The 22,440-nt window shown below is 38.0% G+C and overlaps 1 protein-coding gene across 2 annotated transcripts in view; it reads right to left on the bottom strand.

The window, feature by feature from the left end:
- Window positions 1–22,440, bottom strand: part of MLLT3 (MLLT3 super elongation complex subunit) — a 117,100-nt gene that overhangs the window by 94,313 nt on the left and 347 nt on the right. For both annotated transcript variants that reach the window (XM_038123607.1, XM_038123610.1), the window contains exon 2: window positions 21,829–22,009. In XM_038123607.1, the coding sequence (XP_037979535.1) occupies window positions 21,829–22,009 (181 nt within the window). The remainder of the gene's footprint in view (window positions 1–21,828; window positions 22,010–22,440) is intronic.

The raw sequence follows: 22,440 nt of genomic DNA, 5'->3' as shown, positions 1-22,440 counted from the left end.
CACATTTTCTCTATTTGAAATCATGCATCACTGAAAATTACAAACAAATTTAAACAAAAAAACAAAGAACAAACAAACAAACAAACAAAAAAAAAAACCAAAAAAAACCCAAAAAAAAACCAAAAAAAAAAAAAAAACCAAAAAAAAAAAAAAACAAAAAAAAAAAAAAAAAACAAAAAAAAGTGAGCACTTGACCAGAGTTGTGGATGCCTATCCCTGGCAGTGTTTCAAGGCCAGGCTGGATGGGGCTTTGAGGAAGCTGGTCTAATGGAAGGTGTTCCTGCCCATGGCAGGGGGTTTGAAACTACATGATATTTATGGTCCCTTCCAGCCCAAACCATTCTGTGATAAGCAGTAACTGTTACATTCTAACTTCTTGGTCATCTTTCCAAACTTCTCTCATCACTTTCTGAAAACCAGGAAGCTTGCGACATCCAGAGCATACTGCACCCGTCAGTTTCACAGTACAGTTTCTGTCAGAGTGCAAATCAGGAAGAGAGCTTTGGGCTGCATGCGTAACTTCTTTGCTAAAATCAGGTCTCCAGCTACATCTTCTGCTATATCAGAGAGCAGTTGAGGTTGGAGGACACCATGGAATTCCCCCTTTTGTCCTGAACTCTAGTCAGCTTCAGTGTCTCTCCCTCCCACCACTTCTAAGCAGAAAAGGTTTCCCAAGTACCCAGGCAGCTGAAGTTTGAGCATCTTAAAGGATGGAGACTCTGAGTAATGTCACCCAGCACTTGACCTTCTGCACAGTTTTGAAAAAAAAAAAAGAAGTCTGGTCAGTTCAGATGGAATTTCCTGTATTTCAATGTGTGCCCATTGCCTCTTGTCCCACCAGCGGGTACTCCTGAAAAAAGCCTGGTTTCCTCTTCCTTACATCTGCTTGTTATATAAGGTAACTCAGTGCTGAACTTACCACCAAAATAAAAAAATTATTGCTAAGTATTTCTACGTTAAGCATGTGTAGCATTCCCTCAGCTTCATTACATTTTCTACAATTACATCTAAAATGCACTAGTGCTAGATGTTAAGTTATAATTGATGTACCAATGTGTGTATTATTATGTTTAAGGATGCTAATCTAATTCAAACACCTTCCAACATCAAGACCAAACATCATGAACTGAAGTCTAACACACACCTCTTTCAGCTTTCCAGAGAGAGTAACCTCACAAGAAGTCAGTTACTTTAAGGTCTATAAAAATGTACCCGTAATATAATACACCTCGGTATTTCTCTGTTACAGTATTACAATGGCAAAGCTTAAATATGATAAGCATTTGATAGCAACTACATAGCTAGCTGTTTTGCAGAAAGCCTTCTGAAATAAATGAACCATACAATTAACTAAATTAACAACATAAACTATAACTATTTCACCAATAAAACATTTATTTACATCATAGTAACCCCCAAACAACTTCCAGGAAGTCAGGAAATCCAAAGTTGCCTGCTAAGTACAAAATTAGTCACCTCTTCAGCACAATTTCTCTCTACGAAATGTTAGAAATAATCTATTACTTTTCTCTTACTAACACTGGAGTATTGGCAGAGGAGGAAAGGGAAGAAAAAGAACTAGCCCCAAAAACCAGATTTCAGAAAGATGTTAAAGAAAGGTTTTTGGGTACTGGAGAAGGGTTCAGGAAAAAAAAAAGTTAAATTATTCTAAGAATAACATTCAAAACAAAGTGCTTCAAATCATAGTAACCAGCACAATTTTACATATTTTACAGAAATTAAACAGTATAGTCAATTCCTAAATACTGTATTGTGAGAAAACAAAAGTGTCATAATTGGTAGAATCTCTTTTTTTCCAAGGCAATGGGAAAAGAGAATGACAGAATAAAAAAAATAAATAAATAAACAAAAAAACACCAAAGACCGTAGGCCTGCAAACACTTTGGTAAGTACACAGCTTCGTGCATGTGCCTCAGAGTGTTTTACCACTATGCTCAAGAATTTGTCTTTTCAGGCCTGAGGTGTTAGAACTTCTGATGTTTTTTAAAAGATACCTCGTGTTTCAAAGCAAAGTATGTTCATAAGGACACAAAAGGTTTCATTAAGCTAATAATCTTTAAAAAAATAAAGAACTTTGACAAATTTTTCAAAACCTATGAAAACTACAACCCTATGTGTTTGCCTTTTAAAATATCTGAGGGTGCCAGTGGGGAGGAGGGGGGCTGCTAGTTTTTCAAAACAACATTCAGGTGTTAAAGCATACACCTTCATTGAACTCAAACTGGTTTCCACAACTGCTCATAACTGCAGTAAAAGCAATTCAGACCCTTCTTTTATAAAAACTTAAGTGTCAGAAGGCAGGATTAGTTACACACACAGCATGAACAACTTGCTTGCCAATTTCATCTAGGAGACAGTGTTGTCGCTGTCATCATACAGAGATGTTAACAGTTTTGACCTTTTCTTAAGCAGAAAGAAACCCCTAAAATAGCATAAAAATTACAAAGCTTTCCAGGGTGAGGAAACAACGGGAAAAAAACACTCAAAAAAATCCCAAACAATAAAAAACTGAAATTACAACACCTACCTAGAACAAAGGAAGTGAAAGAAAAATCTGCTTGAATTACAATGTATTAAATGACTAAAAAATCTTATTCTTTTTTTTTTTTTTGCAGGATTTCCTCATGATACCTATCTCAGACTTGACTAAGAAGAGTGAATTTGCACCTGCTAATTTTTTTGTGGAATATTTTTCTCCCCTAGGTTCTTGGAACAACTTATCTCATTCTTACATCAGGTATTTCACAGCCACTAAGTATGGGGTAAGTAACAACCTGTTGGATCCAATCAAAGAAGTCTCCGCTCTAGTTTTTCATTCTTTGTCCTTGACAATCTCATACTCTTTGAGGTTTCAAATTGCTAAGAACGTGCAGGAACTGCCCTCTCTCCATCAAGCTGTAATGCTACAGAAGAACAAGTTCGCCAATGTTTGTAGACAGCCATGGCAGTTTGTGTCTCACAAGAATGTTAATACAGAACTGCCTCTGCAGTCAAGTCAGTCACAGGATACTCAATTGTTTAATGACTTGTGGGTAAGTCTGCTTTGCTTAACACTGATCTAGGAAAAAGACTCACTCGAAAGCTCCTGGTGAGTCTGTGCTCACCACTTGTCCCACACACTTCCCCTGAAATTTGATTCTGGACAAATGCCCACAGTACATCTTCCCTCCACAGAATGAAGAAGACAGAGAAAGCCCAAGCACTTATTATATATGCTTTCAATAAAAAACACCAACTGCTTCTCTCACCTTACCTAAGGCAATTCTAGAAACCAAGAAATGCTTGGTTTCTAGAGCAAAACAACAAAAAGCATTTAAAATTTGAAAAGTGGAAGACAAACTTGAGCTAACCAGTGGAGTATCCATGTTTTGGATAACAAGACCCTCTTTAGCTTTTTATTTTTTGTTTGCACTCCCATTGATTTCAAGGCCATGCCTTCTCAAGTCAACCCATTCAAAAGGTTTGTAAGGACATTCAGTTGCACTGACACTCCACATATTTAACTTCTGAAAAATCCAAGCCATTTGTTTTCAACTATATGTTATGCTGAAAAGGAATAATTACAATTCCATTAGAGAAGATCAGAAACAGTTTAAAGATTTTTAATAAAATGCCTTATGAGCAGGTAGATTTTAAGGGCTTGTATGACAAAAGCTTGAAATTTCAAATTAGTTTGCTGCAACTTGAGAGGCATAGCATGCAGCACAACACCATTGACTTCAATTGGTCCCTTAATAAAACCAGTTGATATAGGCCTTTTGAAAAAATTGTCAGAAAAGTTTTGCATCTGGCCCATTCATACGGCTATAGATGCAAGACAAACAAATTGACCATTATAAGAGACAAATTTTTGCACATATGATTTAAAAGCTTCTTCTTCTCTCAACTTGCTTAAATGAAACGTATTTATTAACCCTACCTTGATGACACCAGAAACCTCCATTGCTAAAATCTATCCCGATGTCACAGCCTACCTTTGAACACTGCTGGCCTGGAAGCAAGCAAAAGAAGAAGACAGCAGACTATTCAACTTTTCCAGATACTCAATGAAGACAACAGTTGTCCTTATTGGACAGAAAACTGTCCTGGTACTTGTGCCTACTCTCAGCAATGCAAGTCAAGGATTTTCTTTTGTTGTTAGTGAGGCAACAAAATCTATCATCTGAAAGATCACAACAACTAACGAAGGCCACAGCTTTTGGTTTTTTTAAATTGCTTTACACGAGCATAAAATCATGCATGCTGAAGCCAGCAGAAACATGGGAGAGGACTCTAGACAGATGTACTAACCAGTTACTGCTCTACAACTTGGCAAGAGTATTTCATTTTTGCCAAGCAACTGGCATGAGTTTTTAGGCTTGCATTGAGAAACAGTATTTGGAGTATTTTAGTCCAACCATGTCCTACCACTGTCAGGAAGGCAAAAAACACTCTATGATGCTAACAATGCTGTTCCTTGGCTAGATGCTGTAGAATGGTGCTTTAGAAGTCTGACAAGGCTTACCAAGGGCCAGAAGTACCACTGGAAGTGCTGCACCTTCAAGCCCAGCCCTTTCAGAATCAAAAATTTATTTTACTTTCTTGGATCCAGAAGATACTCTTCTGCTGTAGAAGAAAGACTTCACATCTACAGAGAACCACTCAGCTTCAAACTTCTACCAAACTTGTGCTGACTGCATGAATCAGGAAGTGATGAGTTATAAATAAAAATACTCACCATGAGAAATAAAAGTTTGCGCTGTTTTTATGACGTTAAGACTGTTGCCAAGTTATGAATTTCTATGGGAAAATGAACAGGTGGTTCAGCTTCAGTATGTATCAGTGCCTCTGTAGAGTGTTAAAGTCGTGGCTTTGGTATACAACTGTCAAAACCATAAGAAGTCTGAGTCACTGCTGACCTCTTTTGTTTATCCTTGGAGAAAAAGGTAACACTTCACATCCAGTTAAATCTATCACAGACATACCAAATCAATAATCACATTTGTCACATTTTAGTTACACGTCCACCTTAAATCACAATGCGATAAAAGCCTCCTAAGTTATGAGCCTGTAGTATGAGCCTGCTCAGAGAAGTCTGAGCACTGGGCAGGCAGAGCTCAGCTCCCATGTCATGATAGACTGCAGCTTACTCTCCATCACTAGTATACCATGCAGCTGACGAACACTGCTATCAGTGTGCCAGTGTGCCAAGTCGAGGCCCTTAAAAGAGCACGCTGAACTAAGAGGCATATCTTCAAGTGTCACTGCAATAACCTTCATCTCTGGCATCAGATCTGGAGACAAAAAAAAAATTCCTGCTCGTTTTGGTCAAATACTACAGAAGGAAAGACATTATGAGGTGATTTCCCTCTTCCCCTGCAAATATTGAACCCAAGAAGTAGTCTGATGAATTTATTTGCGGATTTAAGATTACCAGTTGAGAAACCAAGTAGATAATTTAAATGCTCTCACACAGAAACAAACGAGAGTAAAAAATTCAAGACATATACAGAACATAAAAAGAATAAACATGAGTTGCATGGATACCACAGATACCTAAAGCTGTAAGACCAGCTTTGGCATGACTACACGAAGTGTAGTTTTTAAACCCCTTGCGTAGTTGAGCAGTGCAGTCTCCTGGTGTACCACATGACTTTTATACTGGTAACCCTGCAGGAGTTCAAATGAAGAGGGAATTCACTGCTCTTTCGAAATGTACAAACTCCAAAAATACTAAAACAGCTCCCTTTTCTGGTCTTCCTTATCTTACTCCTCTGAGTAATCAGAGTATCACAGGCCACTTCAAGAAAACCAAATGTATCACTGAAAAAACTAAAGAAAAAAGCTTTTTAAAATGTTACAGTATTGTCTTTTTAAGTGAAAAGAAAAGCTTTCTATTACCCTTCTATTATTACAGATCTGAGAGGTTCCTAGTTGCCAGATAACCATTTGTCAGCTAGAGTGGAAACTTTTGCCTAAGCCTTGCAATTTTCTTTGGTTCTTAAATATTAATACTGCAGTCTCCTGTAACTCCCAAACATGTTGCAAAGTCTGCAGGTCTTATAAATAAGTGAAATTCACTAAAAGCACAGTTCTACAGTAAATTAAAGCTTCTTGTCCAAAAGTGTTGGAGCCAAGACCACAATATAACAGCAGCAACATCAAAGCAATACTCAGGCATTCAAGGAATTGAAGGATGTCTTTTGTTTTAACACAGTAAATCATCTTGCGTGACAAGCTTTCACTGAAGAAGATGAGCCACCCATTTTGACAGCAGGCTGCACCCACACCTAACAAGCCACAAATGCACTCTACTAAGTTGTTTGCTGTATGCATGAATCCAATTGTATTTACAAGAGCACTGAGAAAAAAATCTGTTGTCTAAAAACCAGGACAGTAATCCTTGAGAAAGAGGAAGATAACACAGTATTTAAGTGGCATGTTGAGCACCTCCAGAACAGCTTATTTTCATCCTTAACTAAGGCGCAATAAGGTTAGTCATAATGTGCTTCAGCTTGGTAGATGAGCTCACAAGCTGCAAATTACTTTCTGCAGCTAGAGATCTTATTTTAGAGACGTTTGAAAGGGATCATGTTCAGGGGTTTTTTACTATAAACTTTACACAGGAAATAATGACATAGAAGCAAGTACAAAGAAGTGGTATAAACAAGACCTCTTGTAAGGACCCATTACCTTTAAAAGTCTCTCAGGCACTCTTAGAACTCACAGAAAGAATGGATGCACTTCAGATTCTTACCCAAGAACTGCAATACATACACAAGTTCAGGATACACATAACAGAAAATGGAAAATAAACTCCTCTGGGTGCCTCAACTAGTGCACAGAGACCAAGATAATCAAAAATGCCACATGATTGTTAGTTTAGAAGCTGAGAATGGGGACAGTATGGAATGAAAAACTCAAAGGCACTCCACCTACCACAGACTGCAAATAGTTCCTTTGCACAAAGATATCAAGGGGAAAACTGCAACCAAATGAGACCACACAAGAATATAAAGTAGAAGATAAACAGCAAATGCACCTCCTCCTCCTGTGGGCTAGCTTATAGGTCAGAGATACCCACAAATCACAATTACATCAACTTTTAATTTAATTCGGTTTCACAACAGCACAAGTTAGATCTCAAACTTATTTAATACTAGAACTTGTTGAAAGTGAAATCATTGTAGCCATGACTTTACAGCAGATGGCTGGAGAGTCCCCCCTCACATGCCAGTTGAGTTACATGAGCCACAAGTTTGAAAGCTAATTGAGATACATCCAATGTCTCCACCCTGTTACTGCTCCACAACCGAATGACTTTCTAACAATTTAGCATGTAAATTACATGAGAAACAACTTCAGCTACACAATGCCAAAACCATCAACTGCACTGTCAAGTTGCACCCAAGTTACCTGAAGTGATAACTCCTCTAACAACATAGTTTGAATGGCAATTCAATTCAGGCTAAATATTAAGTTGTGCAATTTCTCACACCTCATTGCATAGAAGTATTTGCACCAGGTATTTGTCTTCCTTCTTGGATCAACTGTATGGTTTCCATTCCTGGCAAAGCTTTTCAAAAAAGCAAATGGAATACATATTCAATACAATACAAAGTTCACAGAATCCAAATCCTCACCAGCTACTTTTAAATAATCCCATTCCAGCAAGGAATGGGATTATTGTTACCTCACATTGTTACCTCACTGAGAAGCCCAAGAATTGAACCTTGAGCACTGCTTTATAAGAGGGGCAATACTTGTCAGGCCAAATTATGAGCAAGACAATTCAAATCAGGAGACAACATTCAAATACCATAAACTAAGAAACAGCTATGTCTTAAAAGCAAGATTTAGTTACTGAAAAAGATCCACAGTCTATATGACAATCACACCTACAAATCTTCAAGTATTTCTTCCATCTTTAACAGATCAAAGCTGGAAACCAACTAAGGGTATAAACAGAGAGGTTAAAAGTCATTCAGAACAAATAGATTTAAATCAAGAGATCTAGAAGGAACAAATTTAAGACAAATCCCTCAGATTATTACAATATGTGCAGTCACCTCCAGACAAGATAAGACAAAGGCAAAATAAAGAAATCAGTCTTTTTAGTGACTGAGTGGCAGGAGTGCCACTGGTAGCAAGATGAATGGCATTAATTCTTCAGATAAAAATCTTTCAAAGATTTTCAGAGTAAGAGCTAACAGGAATACTGAGATTTGATAGGGCAGGCCAGTACTAGAATTGCCAAACCTTGCTGATGTGTCAAGTTAAGTCCAATAGCAAACAGAAGTTTCATTGCTTCTTGAACAATATTAACATTCCAAAAGAAATCAGCAGCTTTCTAGAACCAGAATGAGATCAGAGAAAGAAATCAGGTGTGCTTAATCTACTAAAACCAGTTTGGATATCTGCAGGCCTACACAGACCAGCAAAAGGATGAGTACTGGTACAGAATTGTTAGCCTCTGCCATGCTCAGCAAGCTGCACTCGGCCATTGATTTTTCTGGGTCTCAAATTTTCGTTTTTAAGTTGGATCATTTTTTCATTTTGTGGTCTGCTGCATCTACAGAGTATAGACTATTCCCAACTAAATGCTCAAAAGTGCTTGCAACACTATTGCCTTGATGCCCCTGTATCCTTGTTAAGTACTGGAATTTTCACCTGCTACACACTGGTTTTGTTAGTTTACAAGTGACCTGCAGTTCCACATCTCCTCAGACATGCATAGAGACAGCTCTCCAAATCATGGCATTTGGTTCTCCTAATGCCAAGTCACATCTCTTTAAGTGCTACATTTTTCTAAGAAATTAACTTCCAGCACTTGCTTTTACCACAAGCCACTGAATAGTAACCCAGAGAACACTTCTTCCTTACATCACTCCCCTACACTGGGCTCTGGGATTACCTTATATATTCACATGTTTAGTGTACCCAGTACAGCCAAATAGGCATGCAGTGCTTCCTAACCCCTGGTTTCCATATAAGAGTACCAAAACTTCAAGAGAGCTTCCCCAAGCAACCAAGAACATATTAAACCACAGTTTCTGCTTGGCGCACTTAACATTTCAGTCACAAATGGAAAGTAATTTGGAGCAAAACTTCCAGAAGACAGCAAGAGCATCAAGCTTACACTCACAAAAGAAAAATAACTAATCCAAATTTTCCAGAAGTGAAGTCACTTGGACTATTTACTCATACTGCTGCATAAGTTTGCATGAATTCTCCTTCTGACTTACTAGTAAGTTCATATTAATATGCACATTTTGGATAGCATGATCTAAATGCGCTAAATGGAAAAAAAAAAAAGGTGCAATTTCACAGTGCAAGTATAGTATTAAATATCCTCAAAGTAGACCAGGTCCTTTTTAAGTTTTCTTCAATAGAAAGCTTTCTAAACCCTGTTTCCTTTTTGTTCCTTTGAGAAAATGGAGAAGCAATTAGCATTTACAGCTTAGTTCCTGCTTCCAAAATACCCCTTTAACTTTTTTATTATTTTTATGGTGGATATAAATCGCACCAAATTGTTAAATCACAGCTATTTTCTATGCTACCTATACAAATAGGCCTGATTTCTGGCAAGCCATAAAACAATTGTGGCTGAATTCCTGTAGCCCTTTGATATTCCAGCTTGCCTGTAGGGCTTCAAAGACATCTTAGGGCAGCGCCAAAAATCTAATTTCCAGAAGGCACAGAAGGAAAATAAGCCATATCAATTCCCACATGCTCAAACATGAACACAAACCTTAGCACTGGGATGATTATGTTTGAAAGTGACTTAGAACAAACACAGATAACATACAGCAACAGTTTAAATCAATACTGCTTCAAAGAAGGCAAAGAGACAGACACCTTGAGAAAGAGGGCATAAGGCACACTACACCTGATTCCTCAGCACTTTCTGCAAGTTGGGAAGCACATTTGAGTGTTCAGCTTTCCCCCTTCTTGTGTGGAAGCAAAGAAAAGGGTGACAAATAATCATAATGTGTAAAGGGAAATGTAGAAACTGTGTAAGTCTGCAGAGGAAGCAAAGGTACTTTAAGGTACTGATACTGCCAGTAACAATTTACAAATACATAGAGATTCAGCAATGACAAGAACCTAAGAATTTATATAGGTGTATTTTACATTTGCACTATTATTATTATTATATTTAATAGGGAAGGGCCTCCCCCTCATTTAAGCCAGGGAAGCCGGTTGCTTCTATACCAACATGGTTTCTGATAACCATGAAAAATCACTGAGAAAGGCTAAGGGACAGCACTATAATCCTTTCAAATAACTCCAGCAACATTTTGCCTTTTAACATGGAATTTTGAAGAGATTCAACTGAACAAACTGCAGATTGATTACTATTTTTCTTTACATGAGAAAAAATTTCAGATTGGCCAAAGAAAACACTATTTGAGTAATATAATTCACATTGGTGTAGACACACAAAAAATGCAAAACATCTTTAAACTCCCTGCTTTTTAAGTGTCTGCTGTTTTTTAGTCGAAGGCTAAAAAATTTTTGCCAGTAATTCCGACTGTGCACAGGCACACAGTATGAATGCAAATAGAGTCAATATTAAATCAGAGTTATGGACACTCTATTCTAAGGCTGTATAAATGAGTACATGCATGATTTGTATAAATGAGGCACATGCACCCACATCACTTTTTTTCTCCTCACAGAATTAATGCACATTCTAGAGGTGCTCCAGAAAATTAGCATCATCCAAAACCACCAAATCAAAAAAAAAAAAAAACAAAAAAAAAACAAAAAAAAACCAGACAATGACAATTTCATTCTAAATCCATCCTCTTATTAAGAGTAAGGACCAACCTGGTAATCTCTAACAAATGGTTTGGTCAATAAAGTGAATACCAAAAGAGGGAGGGTAACATTTAGTATTCAGCCTTTGATAATTGGTGTCCACCTCTCATTCTTTTGTTGCACTTTTGAAAAAACATGCTTCTCATGATCATTTAGAATTTTCCCTAATTTTTATGAAGCCCACTCTTCTTAACTTTGGCAACTAAAATGGCAAAAACCCTTCCAATCCCATACCTGGCCACTGCTGGAGGCATCTTGCACATAATGTATCCCTAATCTGCTGTTAAATCATTGGGCCTCCAGTGGGCCCCCACACTGGTTTTGTGAAAGAGATTACAGAAGTGGGCTAGACGCCAACTTTGTCGTATTAATGTACAGTACAACAGGCTGCATAAAAATGAATGAAAGAAAACTCTCTCCAGAGAGCAAGAAGACGAAGCCTTATCTTGCATGCCAGTCTTAATCACCATTATTTTTCTTTGGTGTTTTTCATGCAAAGATACAAATGTCAGTTTTCTTTATTTTATAATAAAACTGTTCAGTAAAAGGATGTTCCAGACATTTTCTGAGTATAGATTAAGTGATTGAAATTTCAAGGCAAGCAAACTGATCTAATCACTGTATTAGGTTCCAAAATCTCAAAACAAAGTCTAAAAAATTACAATATATGTAAATACATTTACAGATTGTGTGCAAGGTCTATACTTAAAATAACACATACATATCAAATGCTTATTAAACTGATTTTAAAAAACAGAGGTTAATTTAGATTTTAATCAGGAAAATATTGTCTAGATCTAAGGACAGACTACAAAGGAAGGAACTGAAACCAAAATATAAAATTTTTCATTGTCTAGAACACACATATTGACAACTTCCCAGATTTAAATTACTCCTAAATACAAACTGGAAAAGAAAAACCCACAAAAACAAACAAATAAGCCCAAGCAACATTTTAAATATTCCATATTGAAACACAACAGCTATTTTTGATTGTATGCTTAAAATGTTAATCTTCAAGTAGTTTATTAGTATTTCAACTAATACAAATTTCAGTTCAGGCATTAAGATAAAAATGTAAAGAAATATCCCTGCAGTCCAAGATCAGTAATCTAATACAACTGAACTTTTGTTTCAACACCTGCAAGGTCTGCCACAATTGTTTGACTTTGCCTCTATTATATCACAAATTCAAGGAAGTAACCTAATGTAGATCTGCTTCATAGAAACAAATTTGTTTCTATTTAGTTTCCAGGCAATACCCACTAGAAGGGCAGTGCTAGGATGGGACAGCAATGCCTGCAGAAGCAAACAAGTATTTTACTGATGCTGGCTGCCTTATTTGATTTAGGTTCAAGGGCTGATCTTGGTGTATTTGCACACGACTGCGAAAGGCACTTAAAAAGCTTGGATGGAGTTGCTTCACAGTAATTTATACACAAATACCTTACAGCATTTTTAAGTCAGCTTTAACATCTTTTATTTAAAGAATTACCTAGGCAAGAATTTATACAAAGAATGATAAAAGCCAATATCCTTACAAGAAAGGATACAAGGTAATTTTTACAGGTAAATTGTAAAAATTACAGAGACTGGTTGGAGGGTTATTACCTCCCTCTCGTCACATAGAGAGGAGTTTAAGACCACAAGATAGGGAACACACTTATGTGTTATGGTTGCCTTTTTCTTGAAGATAACCAATCGCAAAAAAAAAAAAAATTACAACCTGACATGTCTTCTTGAAATACCTTTACTCTTCAAATAATAAGGATAATGCAACTGTATGGCTATATTGCCATTCTATTAACCTAATTGTAATGAATAACGAGTAGACTATAGGTTATGGGTAGAATACTTTTTGCTGAAAAGACATCACAGCAAAATTCTGCAGAAATAGGCTAAAACACAACACAACTGAAAGGGGACAAAAAAAAAGCCTCACCAAATTTAAGTTGGGGCCTTTTGTTTTAGAATATTTACCAGGTACAAATGGAATCACAATATTCACAGAAGCCACACACTTAAAAACACTTCAGAAACATTACTGACAGCCAGGCAAGGAAATAACTTGAGTGCCAAAAAGATTTAGTCTTCACAGTGCAGGAATTTTTTCACAGACAGGAGCAGACCTTTGCAGCTCTAAGAGACATAACCTTAATAGTAGCAACAACAAAATAGATTAGGAATCTTCAATAATACAGAGAAATTTACAAGAACTGTATCTTCTGATTTCTGTACAGCAAACAAAGATTACTTTAGCAACCTGTAAAGGAAACACCAAACAAAGCAATACATCTACAAAACACACCTTTTAGGTTTTTTTAACTCTCAAAAATATAGATATATTTTTTAAGTATGTTTCTTATCATTATCTCTTTTTTCTTTGCTATTCCTCATGTCAATGCCCAGCTCATTATTTTTCAGATATCTGAATTTTACCTTGTATAGTTAACTGACCTTGTCCAAAACTAGTTCAATTGCACTTGCATCCTCTTGTCAGCTACTAAATTTGGGGAATAATCTACATAAATACTTTCCACATTCAGTCTTCAAACACAACAAAACCATTCCACAGCCTTCCTTCCCATTTCTTAAAAACTCCAGTGTGAATCCTATGCAGAGTTATCCACTGGCAGCAGATATCCACCTCTGTCTCCTTGTCAGCCTGTCCATTGGGTCACTCCCTTGCATGCCTGTGCTGCACAGGAGCCAGGCCCTGGAATGCAGTGCCTGCTGGGCCAGTGCTCAGCAAAACAAAACCCTCAAGCCCTGTGGACACAGATGGAGCAAGCAAACACACACTATGCACAGGACACAGACTCTCTGCAGCACCTCCACTTACTAAGCATTCCTCCAGTGAAAGGCAGCAACTGGAAATTGGGTGCAAAAGGCTTGGCATTGGATCTGGCTAAAAAGAACTAATCTTATGCTTATTAGAGTCCATTTCTTTCCCCTAGCAAAAGCTTACACCACAGACACAAAACACAACACCACCTAAAAAAATATTTCAAGGGTGCATGTCTCTAATTTTAAATGTGAAAGCTTTTCAGCTTTTTATGTTTAGTGATATTTAAACAAAAACTTTGTTAGAGCTATTTCAAAGCAATACTCATTAAGACCTTTCCACAGAAACAAGTCAAAGACTGTACAATTTCAATATACTTTTTCACATAGTTTTGCTTTTCCTTGTAGCCATACTAAGTCATCCAAGAGTATCCAGAATTACAGTGAGCTGTAAGAAGGCTGGGCAAGAAGAAGAAAACTAACAAAACAAAAAATACCAAACAAGTCAAAAAAAAAAAAAATCATCTGGCATCATCCTAACTACAAATACCTGCCCTGGAATGTTGCACCAGATCTGTGCATCTCCACGTTCAGAGAGCACACAAGATTTCAGGTTTAATCCACCCTCTCCATCTTTTCAGTAAAACATGGTGCCAGTGCTGTGATAACACAAACCCACACTGTGTAAATTATTTTTACCAAGTTCTTCAATAAATACTCACTTGGAATTTACATTATGCAAAATTAAATGTACATCTTTTTTGTTATTATAGAGTTTGGTACACGGTAACAAGAGGAATTAAAACTTCACTTACCCATTTAATACCAATCAATCAAAATCCATTACACAAAAGGCTGCTTCAAGAAACAAACATTTTTGGACCTGGACTTACCATTTTTCCACACAGATGATGGAAAACAACACGATTGCTAGCCTCTAGCCCACAACATCAAGCAGTACTGTTTACACTGAATCTCCACATTTTTCCTTCTTGGATAACTTGCCCTTTAAAAGTTTGCACACAAAAGGTAAAATATTGTCTTTCTCTAAGTATACATGTATAAGAAAGTATACTAAGTATATATAGTCCTCAATTTCCCCTTAAGCCTACACCTTGTCTGTCAACCCCTACTTCAAGATGTATGTTATGTTCACATTACTTCTATCTAGAAAGAGCAGAACAATTAGTGTCCCACTGAATTGGGTGGAATTCTTCCGTACAAGGTTTAGAAAAGCAGTTGCAAATAGTAAATTTAGATTTACTGCAAACCACAATATATCATAGGAATCATCAGCAAAATCAATCCACCTCACACTGCTCATTCAGTTCTACTCTTGTTTTGCTTTACGTGTAATAATTCACTTTGTTATCATAAACATTTGAAAATAGAAACACCTATGCCAGTATTTACCTTTATGACCAAACGCCCTATGAAAAATACATACATCCTACCGTGTATAGTCATGTGTTTTATTACATAGAATTATGGACAAGTAATTGCAGTTATTCAATTGCAATTTGTAAGCATCAGCTGCTCAGAATATGTCTGAATTGCATTTAAAAGAAATTACATTTGATCCGTCTTTTAGATGATGTTATAGCTGTCAAGACCTCTGTTACCACAGCATGCACAAAGTTTGATTTTAAACTCATACAGACCCACTGGGCTCATGCAGGGAGCTCAACGAAACAAATCTATACTCCTCTAGAAAGCCAGAGTCAGTGCAAGAGTTTGGCACAGGATTAACCCATACCTGGCATGCAAGGGAAAGGATTAAGCCAAAGATACTGATAAGAGCTCTGATGACATATACAAATAGATTTAATTTTAAAATCAATTCCCACACAGATATTTAAGTAATCATACAAATATTCTATATAGTAGTCTGTTCTTCCAGCCCTTTATAATAAAAGGCACATCAAAAAGGCAAAAATCATACAAAAAGCAAACAACATCTTGAATTACAAGCTAAGTGGTTTATGACTAGATGAGAAATCATAATTTTCATGCAAACATATACAACTGTTAGAATTTGACTGTTCCTTTGTCTTCATATATGCCTATCAATCATTGCCAGGAAGGGAAGAAAGAGGATGGTTGCCTATGAACTAAAGCCTGTTGGTTTAAAATTGGAGGTGTTCATCACAAGAATCTCACAAAAATTCATGTAGTCAAGCTTCAGCAGCCTATAGATTTAATTCTGGATTAAACATGTATAAATTAACTGTGTTTTCCCCAGCTATTGCAAGCATCATCAGCAAGCCTTACATTCAGGTTGCCACCCAAATGTATCAAGTTGTCTTTTTTACAGATACTACCAGAACAAAGAACAGATTAATCCTCTTCAACATTTCTCCCCCAAACCTGAGATAAAAACTATAAAAGCCCCAAAATCAAACAACACATAAAAACCAAATTCTAACCATACTGCACAACATAGTTACAAAAATAGCCTTCATACTTAAACAGTACCACTAAAAAAAAAGTAACAAATCTATGTCCAACATTTCACAACTTATGAAATCTAAACAGACAATTATACCTGCAGTTCATATTGCCTAACCTGTAACTGTAAATAATACATGCTTTAAACATTTCTGACACATTTCTCTTTCTGAGGATAAAAACTGTACAGATGTAAATAGAGTCATAACAATAATTATTGAACAACACACTTGTTTTCATTTTTTTCAAAAAATTCAACTAACTCCAGTTTTAATACTGAGGTATCTTCTCCCTTGTCTTACTATCTTCTCCCTTGTCTTAGTAAAAAAAAAAAAAAGTGATAGTGATCTTACACAGAATAATCTGTTTTTCTCTACTTCAAGCAAGTAGTACTCTACACCTTTCCAAAAATCTTTTGGTCAACAGCCCTGAAACTACACTTCCTGCCATCTAAAATCTAGAAGAGCTACAATCAATGAATATTATTTTGTAGCTTTAGTAAGAAGTAACTAGAGTTTCTTAAGACTAAATAAACTGTTTCAGCCACTAAACATTATACAAATTTAACTTAATGTGAAATAACCAAGGTTCACCTTTTATGACTTGAGAGTCAGAATTGATTGGCAGTTTCATACAGAAATCAGCATTTGCCCTTGCAGAAACATGCTTACAGGGAGAACAAATGTAGGTAGGAGTAGCAACCCTCCCATTAAATTAAAATAAGCACACATTGAACACATAACTCACACAACTAAACCACCTGAAAAACTGTGCAAATAGACTAGAAAAGTTTTTGACACTGAAGGATGAAGCAGCCCTATTATTTCCCAGTTTTTTCCACACTGTTTACTTCTAAATAAAGCCTAAATATTGGCTTAAAATGTCATCATTTTTTGAGCCACACCAACGAGGCGAAATTAATTATTAGAAACCAGGTTTTCTGTACACATAGTATCTTAAAATCAAAACCACCAGTTATTTACTGATGTCACTCATGTAAATAATAAAACATGATAGCTTCTCTGTATTGAAACTCCTAACACTTTCTTTTAAATCTGCAAAATACCCTTTTGAATTGCTACTGGCTGAATTAGAAAGTGAACCTAAAACCACACGTGTATTGTCAAAGCCATTCACCTTCATACTCAGTAGTAGCAAAATTAAGATTCAGGAGTTTCCTGCTAAACAAATGGAGTTCCTCACTAGATATCAGTCATTTCACCATTTTGCAGCTAAGAGCCACAACTAACCTAAAAGATGCAGTATGAAACCTCTATCTGTTAGATTGATGAAAAATAAATTCCTGTGTGCCTATCATACTTAGATGGTTAGGCTCAGGCAAATTTAAGATGGGAAAAAAGCAAAGAAAACAGACCTGTAACTGATCTAAGTTCTTACAAGTGTAGCTAAATATTCTAATAAAATACACATCATGAAACTGGTTGCCTGTTTAGTAATCTTGATGGTCTGCCTGCACTAGCTGGTCTGAAAGGAAAACTTCAATCATCTGGGAAGAATCTGCTTATGGGTGCCCATCCTCACATCACTCAGTTCACTAAAATTAATAGAGTTAAGACTCTAAATGACTTTAATTGGAGCCCAAGAAGGTATTTATTTTGCAGTTAAAAATCATGAAAAGGAAAAATAATTTAACAAGAATAGCAAAAGGCATCTTTTACAGTAACTAAATATGTTTTGAACTATTATGATTCACTGAAATCTCATTCTGCACTAACAGACTACCCTAATGAAAACAACCAATGCTGGAAATGTGAACTTTCTAGAAGCCAACTGCAGCCGGTCCTCTCTGTACTAGAACACCAAGCAGCTTTACTTCCACCACTTTGCCATATCATTGTAAAACATACTGAACTAAGAGATGCACTAAGCAGCACTGATCTCAGCTCCACAGAGAAAAGCAATATCTCCCACTTTTAAAGTTACAACATTCCAGTGACCAAACCAAAATTTTCACATTGACTAAGCTATTAGCACAGAAATACTGCCCTCTCTTTTTTTTTTAATAGGAAAAATTTAGTTTGTCAAAAAGTACCACTGATTAACAGAAATTTAACCACTCAGAACACTCTAGCTCCAACACCATTTTGAGATGTACTCATGAGCCATCAAAACATAAGAGATACGTTTCCTTATCCAACTGCAATACCATAAGAGAAAGAGTAAGTCAGACAACTGTTGAAGAGCATCAGCATTTGTTGGGCAAGAAGAAAATATTTCCACATTGCCTAGCATCCATGCAATTAGCAAAACATATTACGATGACAGACCAGCCCCTCTTTCAGAGGCAGTATAGCAGTGGATCAAAACTAACCAAAATCTGATGACACACCTTGTTTCGCAGACATGCTTTAAAATACTTCATTTCTACACAGAGGCTGATTTTCTTCATATGAATGATGAAAGATAAGCAGAACATGCTTTGAAATAAAGGTAGACTCTTAAAAATTCTCCATATCTTCTCTCAACTAATTTACATCAGCAGACAAGATTTGCAAACAGCAGCATTTTTGACTGTATGACGATCCTAGTGAGATTTTGTCTTGAAAATACTACTCAAAATTTAGTCTGGGGATGACTCTACTCTCTATAATGTGACTAGCAGTCCTGTTGCCCCTCCATGAAACTACTCATGGAAATCAGACAGCAGAGCAGGCCATTGAATGGGATGAAGTAAAAAGGACAAATCACTGGACACTCCTGTATGCTCCACCATGCAAGGATAAACTTAGGCACTCAGTCATCATAAGGCAAACAGAAAGCAATAAAACCACTGTCTTAAGCTCAGGATTTTAAGGTGAGACAGACTGAAAGATGAAGAATACTATTTTATTAGGTCACTCAAGCTTATCTACACTTTGTCCCCTGTTGGTCACCATCACCCCTCCATCCTGCCAACACATACAAACCAAGCTGCTTTGCACTCCAGTAACTGAACACCACCCCAGTAATGTTGCCACCTTAAAACTACAGTAACTTTGGGATACAGGACCCTGCTTGCTCTGTAGCAACTATTAGCAGAACAAACACTTGGACACACCTTTGCAAACTCACTGCCAACATCTAGTATTTCCAAAATTTCTAGCATAAACAGATAAGCAAAGCCATAGTTGTAGCTGGCAAACTGACAGTTTATCCAGCTATTCTCATAAATTTGCAAAGCAAATGACCCGGCAATAATTTATCTCCCTTGACTCCCCTGGTAGCTGGAATTACTGTGTCTCTAATAAAAAGTGATCTAGTAACAAAAGAACTTTAAGCTAATAACACCTATCTTAGCTTGTTGATTTATTATTTTCAAATTGATCCATGAGATTTACAGACAGGCCTAATGAACTAAAATTTTTCCTAATATGCATACATCTCAGAGCAGCCGCTCTTATCATGTATGCAGAGATAAAAAGAACACTTATCATGCAACTAGGTGTTATTATGGCTTGCCAGTATACTAGTGCTTGCTTTTGATTAATCTTATACACCTAAATTCAGCATGCTAAACCCATGGCTCAGGAAAAGTTTGTAAAATTACCGAGTATCTCAAAGCAGTAAGTTATCCTATGCTAAAATAATAAAGTGTGTAACTGCAGACAAAGTGAAAACAGGTACTCTGACTAACTCTTCAAACATGCATTATCATTCCTATTAAATAATAAAACACTTGCGCTATCAAACCAAACTGATATACACTGACCAAATTTACAGAGACCAAAAAAAACCACCTTAGAATACTTCTGTCAAAAACTTTACCAGTACTTCTAAAATAGAAAGGCAGACTGCTATCACTTACAAGGCACACATTCCCACCACCTTTTTAAACACCTTACAATAGCAGAAAACATTCTAGGTAATTCATGCGTAGATCATTCCCCCAGTGTGATTTCAAGGACCTGAAATTTCTTCAGCATCAGTAGTTTCAGGAGGCTAAGCAAAGCCCAGAAGTGAATGGAGTGCCTGGCACCCAGGTTATAATCTGCTGAATGAGAGTGGCTGCAGAGCTCTCCTAAAATCCAAGGCAGGTACAAGCACTGTACAAAAAGTCCCCTCCCAGGCTGTACAAGAGGGCATCCTTCCCAGCAGTTGCCACACCATGAAAATTATGCATACAAACAAAACCCCAAAATAAACACTCTAAAACAATTACTTAAATAACTGTGTAACTGAACTCAGCAGCTGGAGACACAAAGCAAGCAGCAAATTATGTATCCCTCACTTGCAAAAGTCCTGAACTACATTCTTATTAGCAAGCTCCACATCACACCTAGCAACCAAATTTGGGAAGCAGATTCATGTTTCAGCAAGTAACTAAATATAGCAGAGATAATAAAAGCAGAGAGGACCACCAACAACCCCTATGTAGACCAGGCTTCAAGTATTAAGCACAATTTCTACCACTGATTTAATGATACATTATCTAATTCATTGAATATGAATAATACTATCTCAGCTATTTAGGCTTCTTAGACCTGTTCTCAGAAGTCTTTCTGCCAAACAATTTAGATTGACTTAAAGTCATGTTTTTTACACAAGAAATAGAAGAAAGCAAGAAGAAGACTCACCAGGACAAGCTGGGCAATTTAATTCAACAATAAGACTGCAGTATTTCATGCAATTCACTGAAAACCATTTGTGTAGTACTGCACAGTTTTAAATAGATACAAAAAATACACTGACAGTATGAAAATAAAAGGGATTTAATAGCCTGTACTTCAGAGGATAAACTCTGGAGCTGAAATAATGTAATTCTTACACTCTGATGTTTAAGAGAAGGAAAGGATTCTAGAGACAACAGAGTCACTGATATAAAAAGTCACAGCTTGGTATTTTCCAACTGAGAAACATTACATAAAACTATATGTTTTTATCCTACCACAAAGCAAAGCTTTTTTATCTCAACACTCAAAATTTTCCTGTCTTTTGCTCCATGAACATTCAATTTATCCCCCTCCAGCTCCAGCCAGACACAATTTATGATGATGTTGTTCTAAGGAACTGGAGTAGTACGAGATGCCAATAAAGATAACAGATCAAATGAAAGATAATGCCTAAATATTGGGTCTGTACAGATAAATAAACCTGCTCACTTCTTTCATTTGTACTGTTACCTCAACCAATGCCTCTACAATAATAAAGACAAGCAAAAGCTCAGGAAAGAGATCTGAAAACAAAAGGCTTCTTACATGTCTCCCAGCCAAACTTGTATGGGTACAAATGCACCACGCATGCACCACAAATGCACCTTTTGAGACTTTTTTATGTACTCACGAAAAGATGAAACTCAGGAGATGAACACGCAGGGTGTTGAAGGAATCCAAACACAGATACCAAAGTCGGAACAGCCACACATGTACAGGCATCCTTATTTCCAGTCATTCAGGACATCGGGAGAAAACAACACCGGCCAGTAGGAAGTAACACGTGGGCAAAAATCGCCAGTGAGGACCTACGCTGGGACAGAAGCTAGCTCCATGCCACCCACAACCAAGAGACCAGAAGGAGTCGGGACCCAGACGCACGGCCGGACCAAGCTCTGCGACCACAGGCAACCGGGAGCGGACATCCCCGCGGGATAAGAGGGGATAGCAGAGGGGAGCCCCTCCCGACCCCGGACAGCCCTACAAGCGGCGGGAGAGAACCTCAGCAGCCCACCACCGCACTGGCGACCGCTTTTGTTCTCTACCAAGACCGGCACAGACCCACCGCCTGCGCCCGCTCCGGGCCGCCTGCAAGCGCTCATCCCAGGGGAGACCCCACTACCTCTTTTCGGCCTGGGGAAGCTCTCGTGCAGGTGAAAGATGACTTTCTCCACAAAGTGCTGAATGTTGCTGTGCTCAGGCCCTCTGACAAACACCATCCAGTCGTGGGTGAAGCCCTCCACGGTGGGTTTCTTCCTGACCTGGGCTCGGTGCCCCAGCTCCAGCTTCACCTGGACGGCACACTGCGGGGGAAGAGGCGGGAGCGGCCGGTGAGTGCCCCAGCAAGCAGAGATGGGGCTGGCGGCCGGGGGAACCGGACCCATCGCGGGCAGTACGGGGACACACGGACACAGCCGTACCATAAACACGGCAGAAAGGATGGGGGGGGGGGGGGGGGGGGGGGGGGGAAGAGTTGGCAAAACCAGCAAGGCACCGCTGCAACAACAAAAAACGGCCCCACAGGCGAGGGCGTAGGACAGGCCCTCGATGTCACCGGGAGCGCGCGGAGAGGCGACACGGGGCCCGCTGTCAGGGACGCTCCGTCCTGCCCTCGGCGGCTCCGCGCTCGCTGCCCGCGCTGCGGCGGCAGGACCACGGCTCCCTCCAAGTGCGTGCGCGCGCCGCGCCGCCACCGGGACCAGCGGGAGGCAGGGAAAGCCGCATGCGAAGAGAA

The sequence above is a fragment of the Motacilla alba genome, chromosome Z, assembly GCF_015832195.1.
Source record: "Motacilla alba alba isolate MOTALB_02 chromosome Z, Motacilla_alba_V1.0_pri, whole genome shotgun sequence".
Taxonomy (NCBI): domain Eukaryota; kingdom Metazoa; phylum Chordata; class Aves; order Passeriformes; family Motacillidae; genus Motacilla; species Motacilla alba.
Note: the sequence above shows the minus strand (reverse complement) of the source record. Positions and strands in the feature narration are given on the sequence as shown.